The 12972-nt window shown below is 40.9% G+C and overlaps 1 protein-coding gene and 1 long non-coding RNA gene across 2 annotated transcripts in view; one reads left to right on the top strand and one right to left on the bottom strand.

Annotated features, from left to right (window-relative positions):
* The window catches only part of LOC142311824 (uncharacterized), a 45707-nt gene that overhangs the window by 29912 nt on the left and 2823 nt on the right, over positions 1-12972 (top strand). Inside the window, exon 2 of the long non-coding RNA XR_012754300.1 lies at positions 10223-10320. This is a non-coding gene — a long non-coding RNA (uncharacterized LOC142311824). The remainder of the gene's footprint in view (positions 1-10222; positions 10321-12972) is intronic.
* Positions 2909-12972, bottom strand: part of CBLN4 (cerebellin 4 precursor) — a 54488-nt gene continuing 44424 nt past the window's right edge. Inside the window, exon 3 of the mRNA XM_075350580.1 lies at positions 2909-6510. Within this exon, the coding sequence (XP_075206695.1) occupies positions 6313-6510 (198 nt within the window). The 3' untranslated portion in view covers positions 2909-6312. The remainder of the gene's footprint in view (positions 6511-12972) is intronic.

Here is a 12972-nt window from a genome sequence, read left to right as displayed (position 1 = left end):
CTTTCTCAGGTAAGTTTTTACAAACTCTAGCCTGGCTTTTTTATGTCTCGGGGTAAGAAGTGGGGTTTTCCTGGGTATCCTACCATACAGTCCCTTTTCATTGAGACGCTGACGGATAGTATGGGTTGACACTGTTGTACCCTCGGACTGCAGGGCAGCTTGAACTTGTTTTGATGTTAGTCGAGGTTCTTTATCCACCATCCGCACAATCTTGCATTGAAATCTCTCGTCAATTTTTCTTTTCCTTCAACATCTAGGGAGGTTAGCCACAGTGCCATGGGCTTTACACTTCTTGATGACACTGCGCACCGTAGACACAGGACCTTTCAGGTCTTTGGAGATGGACTTGTAGCCTTGAGATTGCTCATGCTTCCTCACAATTTGGATTCTCAAGTCCTCAGACAGTTCTTTGGTCTTCTTTCTTTTCTCCATGCTCAATGTGGTACACACAAGGACACAGGACAGAGGTTAAGTCAACTTTAATCCATGTCAACTGGCTGCAAGTGTGATTTAGTTATTGCCAATACCTGCTAGGTGCCACAGGTAAGTTACAGGTGCTGTTAATTACACAAATTAGAGAAGCATCACATGATTTTTCAAACAGTGCCAATACTTTTGTCCACCCCCTTTTTTATGTTTGGTGTGGAATTATATCCAATTTGGCTTTATGACAATTTTTTTTTATTTTTTCATTGAAGACAAAATGAAGATAATAATACCAAAGAATTTGTGATTGCAATCATTTTCAAGAAGAAACTGAGTATTATCTGACAGAATTGCAGGGGTGCCAATACTTTTGACCAGCACTGTAAGTCCCCTGCTAATAAAAAAAAACTTCTTGAAAAGAAGCTTTAAATATTATGAACACCTTTGGCAGCATTTTTCTTTTTTTTAATTCCTATCTTTTTGTTAAAAGTCATTTAGGCATCTGGGTTCCATTATAAGAAAATTGCTTTCTATAGCCTCTGTCTTGCACTATCTATTATTGACTGCAGAATGAGTTAATTGAAAATCCATCAGCGAGGTCATTGGTATGGGAGACTTATGCCTCCTGGTGTCAATTCAGCCTGCGAGAGGCGCTATCACTGTCCACTCATCCCCCATCATGTGACCACCTGCTGCAGTGACCTCTGATGTCCGGTGATGTCATGTCAACTTCTGGAATTGGAAGTTGAAGCAGCATCACCGAGGTGGGCCCCAGTCTCCGTGAGTAACTGGGCTGTGGGCGGAGTTTCACCGCACATCACAGCCCACTGTTACAGCCCAGGATCTCACACGCTCTCTCCTTCACCACAGAGCACCACAAGCTGGGGCTATGTTGGGCTGTGATGTGTGGTGAAATTCTGCCCACACCCGTCACTCAGGGAGACTGGGTCCAGTCTCTGTAATATCGGGTCAACTTCCAATTCCGGAAGTTGACGTGACATCACCAGACATCAGAGGTCACTGCAGCCTGGGTTACATGATGGGGATGATCGGACAGCAATAGCGCTGCATACAGGCAGAATGGACAACAGAAGGTATTTAGAAAAGCCTTGTGTCACAGCTTTATAGACATGTGGCCACTATGCTTTGTAGTGGACCACCCCTTTAAGAGCATAGAGTTCAGGTCATCTTTCATGTAATAATAAATCAATGGAGATTAATTCAGAAAATAGAGATACGAGATACCAACTTTTCCGTCTCAACAAGCTCACTGATGATTTTCAGCTAACTCATTCTGCAGCCAACACAGAGATTTTAGAAGGTAAAATATATAATGAAACCCAATTGAAAAAGTGTTTTTACAAATACATAGATTTAGGTTAATAAAATGTCTGTGTGATGCCCTGGCAAAACCAGGTAGTCACAGATAGGCCCCCGCACAACACCATCCCTCACTTAGGAAACACACAGCCGACCTGAAACCCTAGTCACCCCCCCCTTAGGGAAAGACAGACACACCAGTGGGCGGGACCAGGCAGTTGTACATGCCCACCCAGGGGTCTAGACAGCCCGGGGTGGGAAAACAAGAGGAGAGTGTAGTTTGGAGTTCAAGTGGAGAGGAGTGTGGGCTGGGGCTAGGGGTAGCTCCAGCAGAGGAAGTTCAAGTTGAACGGTGCCAGGGTAGGAGGCAGACGGTGGTCTCTGTCAGCAGGAGACAGGAAGACGGCTCGGCAGAACCGAGGTGGACCGGGACAGGGTTGTAGCCCACCGGTACCGACATGGGAAACCGACCCGGAAACCGGAGCACAAAGGGGGGTACTAAATAATAATAACCGATTGAGGCCAGGACTAGAAGTCCTGTCCCACCCCAAGTCCCTCATAGAAGACAACAGCCCACCGATAGGGATAGGAGGTCACCTCCAGGGCCCATAGATTCCACGGGCCAGTGTCTGCGGGCACGGCTCCTTAGGCCACATCCAGCCGGGAGCGGACTCCTGAGTTCCATACCAGGCAGTCCATCATTCACAAAACTAGTGCAGAGGAAAAGGATAGAGACCACCAGCCCGGGTGGGGGATCCGAATGCAACCGGCCGCGGCGCCGCCCACCAGCACCTTGGTTTACCAAAGACTCGTGTGATTCATTGACTGTGAGTAATAAAACATCCCCTTGCTGTCGCTATACTCTGCACAGGACACTGGGCCCCGGGGCAACCATCCCCATCCTACCCACGGAGGGGTTAACATCTTGCTGGTGGTCTCCCACCTCACCACACACCGTGGGTGGCATCACGAACTTAATGCGGCCTAGCCCATACATCTACGTCCCCCCTTATTATTCGGCGTGTCCGCGAAACCCCCGGGTCCGGAGACCCTCGAGCCACCCCCTTAGTAGGTCTACTGGCACGGGGGCGGCACTTCTACATCATTGAGAAGTCAGGTAATGTGTCCAAATGTGACGACCGCAATAAACACTGCCTCTTGGTAAAAACAGCAACACATTTATTTGACCAAACCAAATCTTCAAACAGAATATGCTACATGGAAGTGACAGTATTCTTGTGTCCATTGAATGTATCAAAAATATTGATTGAAACCATTAATTTAGGGGTAAACATCTCCAAAAATATTCAACTCTTCTTAATTCTGTGTTTCCTTCCCAAAATACTTTATTACTAAGAAACCTAACATTGGAACAATCATCCTTTTCCTATCAACCGAGACGACTTTTCTTCAAACTCCATTTCTTATTCCACCCGAATCCATTTATCTTGTTTATTAATTTATTTATTTTCAAAACTCAAAGGTCAAAATTTCTGTAACAGATGAACTTTTATTATATATCATCGTGACACTGAGAATTAACCATATTTCTATTGACTTCTACTCTACAAATAGACTCACTATTGACTAATGTCTCTACGACTTATGAAGAATATTTTTCTTTTTTTTTTTTGTCTTTTCCATCATTTACTCTATCGTTTCATCATTACTTTTTTTTAAGGCATCAACTGATAAGTTATGTGCAATCGATTAATCATGAGATACCATATTAAATAAAATATAAATAAATAACTAAAAGAAAGATCCTCTACCCGGGCTGATAAAAGTGATTCCGTTGGTAGAAAAAATATCCCCAGGTTTCTAATAAAGTGCATATGATCAATCATGCTAATTAAACTTGAGCAGTAAGATTGAGCCGTCCTGCAGGGCAAAGCTGCTTTTTGCAGAGCTCGACAAGATGAATGACTTGAATGTTGGGTAAGCATTTTCTTGTCATTGTTATGATCTATTTGCTTTATTGTTGGAGCATGCTGCTTATGAACACCTTGCAAAAACTTTTTCAACTTATGTTCTTTTTCTGAATTAATACTAAAGAAGTGGTAAGGGAGATTAAAGGGGAAATAGCATTTATTTTTATTCTAGATTTGACTCACAATAATGTTTATTATTATATTTCCAATGCTTGGAAATGGGACAGATAGTATGTTGAGTCCATATGATAGGATGGAAATAAATGGTACGTGCACCTTTATAGTTTGGGATTTTTTTCGGTATATGTTGTTCAAGGTCCTCTGCTGGTGTCTGCCTTCAGTTTTATTTCTTATATTATCTAGGACTGATTGACTCTGACATGTTGCTTGGGTAGCTGCAAGTTCAGAGCTCTATCTGACAAGCGGCTTTTGGAGCCACATGTTCACAGCTTTTGCTTACTTGTGGTGCTGCAAGTTGAGAGCTTTCTCTTACATATGATGGTCACTCTGTAAGTTGAGAGCTTTCTCTAAAATGAAGCTTGTCATGCTGCAAGTTCTGTGCTTTCTCTCACTTGTGGTGCTGCAAGTTCAGAGCGTTCTCTCACTTGTGCTGCAAGTTCAGAGCTTTCACTTGTGCTGCAAGTTCAGAGCTTTCACTTGTGCTGCAAGTTGTGTGCGTTCTCTCAATTGTGGTGCTGCAAGTTCAGAGCTTTCTCTCACTTGTGCTGCAAGTTCTGCGCTTTCTCTCACTTGTAGTGCTGCAAGTTCAGAGCTTTCTCTCACTTGTGCTGCAAGTTCAGAGCTTTCACTTGTGCTGCAAGTTCTGTGCGTTCTCTCACTTGTGGTGCTGCAAGTTCAGAGCTTTCTCTCACTTGTGCTGCAAGTTCTTCGCTTTCTGTCACTTGTGGTGCTGCAAGTTCAGAGCTTTCTCTCACTTGTGCTGCAAGTTGAGAGCTTTCTCTTACTTGGGGTGCTGCTAGTTGAGAGTTTTCTCTAAGATGATGAGGTTTGTGGTGCTGCAAGTTGAGAGCTTTTTTTACTTGGGGTGCTGCTAATTCATAGCTTTCTCAAAATGCAGCTTGTGGTGCTGCAAGTTCAGAGCTTTCGCAAATTTGTGCTGTAAGTGCAGAGCTTTCTCTGAAATGCGGCTTGTGGTGCTTCAAGTTGAGAGCTTTCTCTTATTTGTAGTGCTGAAAGTTGAACGCTTTTTCTGAAATACGGTTTGTGGTGCTGCAAGTTCAGAGCTTTCTCTTACTTGAGATGCTTTAAGTTGAGAACTTTCTCTGAAATGCGGCTTGTGGAGCTGCAAGTTCAGAGATTGCGCTGACAAGTGGCTTATGGATCTGCAAACTCAGTGCTCTCTGACATGGTGCTTGGAGATCTTTAAGTTGAAGCTGCGAGTTGAGAGCTTGTTCTTGCATTTGAGTTATGGTGCTACAAGTTGAGAGCTTTTTCTTATATGTGACTTGTGGTGCTGAAAGTTCAGAGCTTTCTCTTACTTGTGGGGCTTCAAGTTCAGAGCTTTCTCCTACTTGTGGTGCTGCAAGTTGAGAACTTTGCCATGATATTCTGCTTGTGGAGCTGCACGTTCAGAAATTGCTGTGACATAATGTGAATAATATTGACATGCACTAATCACAGAGGCCTCTACAGTGTACAGGAAGAAGCTAGCGGGATATTTCACTACAGTACCACTACTAAGTACAGGGTTTATTTGCAACTTAGAACCAAAGAGACAATTCTGCATATGAGCTGTATACACAAAACGGCATGAGATTAATAAGTAAGACTATTGGTAAAGCTGCAAAGACAGTTGTATTAGAGCAAATAAAAAATGATTACAAAGGTGGGCATTCTATGTAACTATGGTTGTTACCATCTAGGTGTGTAATATCGAACGTCCAAATTCTGGGGCATTTTTCTTATAAAGCCAATAGCTTAAAGGATAAATTCAGTCTCCACTTAATAACACACCAACCTATTCCCAGCAGGGGACCAAAGTGGACTAGGCCTGCCCAAAAGTGCTACAATGTAGGTACCACACTGTAACAGTCAATACAGGGCACACAGTGGTAAAATAAGGAAGATACAGAAATACTATGTGACGTCAAGTCCATACATTTTCTTTAAGAGAAGAAAAACTCAACATTGATACTTCCCCTTTACTTCCCGACCACTTGGTTAGCTTTTCACATTGACAAGATTACATCAAAAAGTCAGTTTTTGATCGTCCATTTAGTTTACGACATTGGTGAAATAATTTTAGATTTTTTTTAGTAATAGGACCATTCGCCATTTTAGTCTGCAACAACAAAAAATAGCTAAATTGAGCTCCATTGTCCTCATCGCTTTGGACCATGATGTTTTTGTTTCCCCCGTTAGGCAAAAAAAATCCTTTCATTAAATATAAGTTGCAGGCAGCTTTAGAATTGTAACATTAGGCATATATATTCATTGTCTGATGGACTCCAGATATACTGCAAACACACAATAAATGTTTTTAGAACTCGACTCCAAATTCCAACATGAGAAGTCAGTCGAGAGACATTAATCCATCGACGACAAGAATGATCTTCAAATTACATAGGTGAAGGCTTTTGTCCAGTCTCAAGCACCACAGTGATTGTCACACACTTCACAGGGGGAACACCAAGAAGCCAGAGAAGGTGGAGTACTGCCAACCCCCAACCAGGTTGCCTTTTTCTAGTTTTAAGTAAACTTTGTCTTCTTTATCCAAATACAGAAGAACTCCATTGGTAGCTGCCTCACGAGTGACATCTTTGTCCCCAGCAAAAGCTGAAATCACCGGTTTCCCATTAAGCATCAGATTAACCTGAAGAAGAAGAGAAACCAATTATAGGAAGCAAAAACATCAAAAATACATTTCACTAGTCACATCAGTGGGTTGGTCACTTTTACAAATGTTATATAAGGATAAGGCTGCACATCAAACTTAGATAATAGTATATATGCCTCAAGCATATGGAAAAATATTGGAAAATACAATGAAAAATGCTACTTGCTAACTTGAACATGTGAATAATGAATTGCATACCTGCCATGAATATTAGGAAAAAGGAGATATTTAGCAATCGCATTGATCAATGTAACTGAGCCCCAAAACCTCGTCAAGGTATATCTCTATATTGGGGTCCCTAGCTCTGTGACCCTAACTGTGTGTCATCTCATTGCAATTAAAAACTGCTGTGGGTGGAGAGGGGTAACCAAGGACTTTCTTATATAGGAGATGGAAAAACCATGGCCGAAACAGGCGGAGCTGTGTTCACATTCAGAAAAAAAACTACATATAACTGAATAGGATAACTGAAGTGAGCACTAATATATATATTATGAGTGCAAGCCAAAAAATACATGCTATATAAGGATAAGGCTGCACATCAAACTTAGATAATAGTATAATGCCTCAAGCATATGGAAAAATATTGGAAAATACAATGAAAAATGCTACTTGCTAACTTGAACATGTGAATAATGAATTGCATACCTGCCATGAATATTAGGAAAAAGGAGATATTTAGCAATCGCATTGATCAATGTAACTGAGCCCCAAAACCTCGTCAAGGTATATTCAAGTTAGCAAGTAGCATTTTTCATTGTATTTTCCAATATTTTTCCATATGCTTGAGGCATTATACTATTATCTAAGTTTGATGTGCAGCCTTATCCTTACATAGCATGCATTTTTTGGCTTGCACTCATAATATATATATTAGTGCTCACTTCAGTTATCCTATTCAGTTATATGTAGTTTTTTTTCTGAATGTGAACACAGCTCCGCCCCTTTCGGCCATGTTTTTTCCATCTCCTATATAAGAAAGTCCTTGGTTACCCCTCTCCACCCACAGCAGTTTTTAATTGCAATGAGATGACACACAGTTAGGGTCACAGAGCTAGGGACCCCAATATAGAGATATACCTTGACGAGGTTTTGGGGCTCAGTTACATTGATCAATGCGATTGCTAAATATCTCCTTTTTCCTAATATTCATGGCAGGTATGAAATTCATTATTCACATGTTCAAGTTAGCAAGTAGCATTTTTCATTGTATTTTCCAATATTTTTCCATATGCTTGAGGCATTATACTATTATCTAAGTTTGATGTGCAGCCTTATCCTTGTATAGTATGTATTTTTTTGGCTTGCACTCATAATATATATATTAGTGCTCACTTCAGTTATCCTATTCAGTTATATGTAGTTTTTTTTCTGAATGTGAACACAGCTCCGCCCGTTTCGGCCATGTTTTTTCCATCTCCTATATAAGAAAGTCCTTGGTTACCCCTCTCCACCCACAGCAGTTTTTAATTGCAATGAGATGACACACAGTTAGGGTCACAGAGCTAGGGACCCCAGTATAGAGATATACCTTGACGAGGTTTTGGGGCTCAGTTACATTGATCAATGCGATTGCTAAATATCTCCTTTTTCCTAATATTCATGGCAGGTATGCAATTCATTATTCACATGTTCAAGTTAGCAAGTAGCATTTTTCATTGTATTTTCCAATATTTTTCCATATGCTTGAGGCATTATACTATTATCTAAGTTTGATGTGCAGCCTTATCCTTATATAGCATGTATTTTTTGGCTTGCACTTATAATATATATATTAGTGCTCACTTCAGTTATCCTATTCCCTTTTACAAAATGTAGCTCAATGCAACAATATACAATAAATAGTCAGCTCTTTTTGGCTCACAACTAGTGATGGGCCAGATAACCGGCAGACCTAACCTGATTTACAAAAAAATCTGGTACCAGCCTGCAGTTGATTCCAGTTATCTCACCAGAATCCGGTCCCCATATAAGTGTTTGGGGACCAGAATCCGGTGATTAAAAATGGTGGTAGAAAAGATAGGGTGATTGGGTGATAGCCAGCAGGTTGTACTTTCCAAGGCTCCGGCACAGCTGTAACTGCTTCATGACCGTTCATTCACTTCTGGGGCCGCTCATTTACCTTCATGCATATGCACCGCTTTCCCCACCTATCGGCGTCTGTGATTGGTTGATTTATTTATTTATTTATTTTTACTGTACGATATAGACTCATAGACATTGTGGAGGTGCGTCTGACTGCAACTAATCACAGATACCAGTGAGCGGGGAAAGCAGTGAATATGCAATGAAGGATAATGAGAGGCCCCAGAAGTGAATGAGCAGCCGTTGGAGTAGTTACAAGTAAGCACCTGCAAGTTGCTTCATTCTTAAATTCTTTATTTTTCCTTTATTTTTTTATTTCCCGAGTTTCCGGATCCGGATCATTAGCCGGATTTTCCTGACAATTCTGTGCCTGGGCCCTGCACTTGGGTACGTTTGAAACCGCATGGATCCGGACTTTTACAGTTCCGGTCCGCCCATCACTACTTACAACCATCAGTTCTCTCTGCACTATTTATGTGTCATTGTGCAGAAAAAAAACAAAATGCCCATTTGAGAAATATGTTGCTTAATTCAAAAAGGTAGAGACTCTTCCAGGTAAAGTCAGACTGTCCAAGCCTTATTTTTCCCATAGTTTTTTTGTTTGATATTATGGTCATTATATTATAAACCAAATTTAATGAATAATTGGAGTAATAAAGTAGAGAAACCAAAAAGAAAAAACTCCTAAAAAGATTTTTATTAAATATTCGATATCAAAATAGTAATTATAAAAAGCTATTCCGCTTTTCAAATGTCCACTCAGTACAGACCGGTCACGTGGAGTGAGTGCAGCTAAGGGTAGAGACGATAAGTGAAATGAGTGATGGTATCTTACTTAAAATTAATAGATTCACTATAGTAGTTGATGTTTTGGGGTAGTCGTACTAATTGTTATAGGGGGGGGACTGTTATCCCTCCCTATCGCCTACCTACCAGCGGAGGTGCACCATAAAGTTTTAAGAGCGGGGGGTACCCAAAACTTTATGGTGCACCTCGGCTGGTAGGTAGGCGATAGGGAGGTAGGGAGGGATAACAGTCCACCCCCCCTTATAACAATTAGTATGACTACCCCAAAACATCAACTAGTATAGTTGATCTATTAAGTTTAAGTAAGATACCATCACTCATTTCCCTTATCGTCTCTACCCTTTTCTGCACTCACTCCACGTGACCGGTCTGTACTGAGTGGACATTTGAGAAGCGGAATAGCTTTTTATAAATTTCTGCAAAAATGACACCTCAAAGTTGGCTATTAAAGAAGGCTTTTGGAACTGCATGGGCAAAGCTATTTGATTCTGATGGAGGTTTAGGAGGTCAAAAAAGAAATGAGAGGTTCCCTTTAAGGATCTGACCTATCTAAATCATAATATCCCCAGTGTTGTTCACTCATTGTTAACTAAGCTTTGTTATGAAATATTGAAACTGTTTCACCACCTCTTCGAATATCCTCCTTAGTTAATGTCCAGACTTGACTTTGACTTGTCCTTCACAATTCAACATAGTGCTTCCTGGTCAGGAATAAACTAAAATGAAGAGACCAGTGCTACAGCAAAAAAAAATGATTTCCAGTCCACGCAATTTATTTTTTTTTGTACTTTGACAGGTCAATTAAAATAATATCTGGAATTCCGATCATTAGGAGGAGCAGTCACCATTCATGGTTGGAGAGTTAGATGAACATGCACAGTCATTATAATACAGGTGAAAGGCAACATCAAAAACAACCATATGTGAGCACTTGATTGTTTATAATGGTCCCATCTATTCAGCTCTACAACTCGGACTGGAAACTTGGGGTTCCTCGCTCCTTAACATAGTTGGGTTCCTTAAAATTTAATTAAGCTTTAAGTACTTTAGTGATATGGTGCTTTTGGCTAAACATCACTTTAACAATTGGGTTTCATTCAAAAATGTTAGTCTTCTATAGCCTCTGTATTACATTGTTGACTACTGACTTCACAATTGGTTTATAGAATACATCAGTGAGCTGGTTTGAACTCAAGAGTTTATGCCCTTTGTCTTCCTTCTTCTGAGCTCCTCTCTTGGCTAATATATGACCACAAAGTGCAGCTCTGGTTTTATGGGGGCATAAATCAACTGAGAGGCACTCAGAAGAAAGATAAAGCCACTTTCACACTGCTTTTTGATCTCCATTCAGTGGTCCCATGAGGGCTTCCACCGGAACCCCCCGAAAAACGGTTTTCGGACACATGCGCCAATAGGGGCCATTGACTATAATGGTGTAGACGGAGTCACCGTGTGCTCTGTTGTGCACCATTTTCGAGAGTATACAACTATTGGAGGCGGACACCCAAACGTAGTAGACGGGACCACTGAACAGAGATCGGAGCGCAATGTGAAAGGAGCCTAAGAGTGATTAACTCTACTGTTAGAATGAGTTTAATAATGGATTCTCGGTTTTCTCATTCTGTTAGCAAAATACTGTATCCAAGAACACAGATTGAATATTGATAGCATTTTATAGATTAGGTGTCTAATCTATTTGGAACACTAGTGGAAAAAAAATCATAGGAAAATCACGAAAAATAAAAAAAAGTTAAGCATTCGGACAAAAAAACAAAAAAGGTACATACCCACATTTCCCCAAAAGTAAGACCTACCCCAAAACAAATCCATAGCAGGGTTTTTTAGCCATTTTGGATTATACTTAAAATATAAACCCTACTCCAAAAATAAGCCCTAACTGCAGATCATCATACTAATAGTATTCTGAAATAGTGCTTGTGCAACCCTTTCAGGACATGTAACTTTTATTGCTGTGTTTTGCCCCACTTTGTTGCTGTAAGCTCCAGAAAATTTACAGTTGCGCACCTGCTGTTAATGCAAAATGAATATTCACCTCTGCCTCCGCCCACCCCGCTGTGCCAGCATTATTAATTGGATGCAGTCAGACTGCTGTACTCTTCCACTGTTAATATAAAATGAATATTCATCCCTTTCTCACGCCCATAAACCTGCTCACCCCACGGCGACAGTGTCATTGATTCAGTCAGTCTGCTGTATTTCTAGCCCGACAATTGCATCGCAATGTTCAAACTGTCCGGTGGCTCTCTTCACATGAGAGTGACAGCATATATTTATATGACTCTGTTACGCTCAGGTGAGGAGAACTATCAGCCATCTGAGGATGTGATCATCAGGGAAGGAGGACACCAGTTTGAGTGAATGATGATGGAGCATAGGGGTGAGTGGGGGAAGGGGTGAAAATTCATTTTGTATTAACAGTGGGTGAGTACAGCATTCTGACTGCACCCAGTCAATGATGCCAGCACAGAGGGTTGGGCGGGGAAAAGAGGTGAATATTCATTTTGTATTAATAGTGGGTGAGTACAGTATTCTGACTGCACCCAATCAATGATGTCAGCATTAAAGTGAAGGCAGGAGAAGAGGTGAATATTCAGTTTGTATTAATAGTGGGCAAGTACAGCATTCTGACTGTACCTAAAAAATAACGCCAGCACAGAGCAGTGGGCGGGAAGAAGTGTGGAATATTCATTTTATATTTACAGTGGGCGAGCACAGCATTCTGACTGTACCCAATCAATAATGTCAGCACTGAAATGAAGGCGGGAGAAGAGGTGAATATTCATTTTATATTAATAGTGGGTGAGTACAGAATTCTAACTGTACCCAATCAATGATGTCACCACTGAAATGAAGGCGGGAGAAGAGGTGAATATTCATTCTGTATTAATAGTGGGCGAGTGCAGCATTCTGACTGTACCTAAAAATGACACCAGCACAGAGCAATGGGCGGGAAGAAGTGGTGAATATTCATTTTATATTTACAGTGGGCGAGCACAGCATTCTGACTGTACCCAATCAATGATGTCAGCACTGAAGTGAAGGCTCCAGAAGAGGTGAATATTTACTTTGTATTTATAGTGAGCGGGTACAGCATTCTGACTGTACCTAAACAATGATGCCAGCACAGAGCAGTGTGCGGGAAGAAGAGGTAAATATTCATTTTGCAGTAACAGGCGACCTAATCACAGACATCAATAAAAAAAATATAAAACATCCCCTGATAATAAGTCCTAGCACATCTTTTGGAGCCAAACATAATATAAGACGCTGTCTTATTTTGTCTTAATTTCGGTAAATCGTGCTCATGTATGAGCTTAGTACTCTTTCCTGATGAACAGAGCACTAAAAGGCAGATTTCTGAGGAATCATTGGGGGTCCGACCAGGAGTGCCACCGGTCTACAGCACAAGTTAGTTAGGGTATGGAAAAAAAGATGGTACCCTTTAAATGAACAAAAATAAACTATAAAGAACAGTGAGCCGAGAATGATATCTCTCCTTCCACCCGCTCTATATTTATCTTGCAT

The sequence above is a fragment of the Anomaloglossus baeobatrachus genome, chromosome 5 (genome assembly GCF_048569485.1).
Source record: "Anomaloglossus baeobatrachus isolate aAnoBae1 chromosome 5, aAnoBae1.hap1, whole genome shotgun sequence".
NCBI classification, from domain to species: domain Eukaryota; kingdom Metazoa; phylum Chordata; class Amphibia; order Anura; family Aromobatidae; genus Anomaloglossus; species Anomaloglossus baeobatrachus.
The sequence above is the reverse complement of the archived record's forward strand: the minus strand, read 5'-3'. Positions and strand labels throughout refer to the sequence as shown.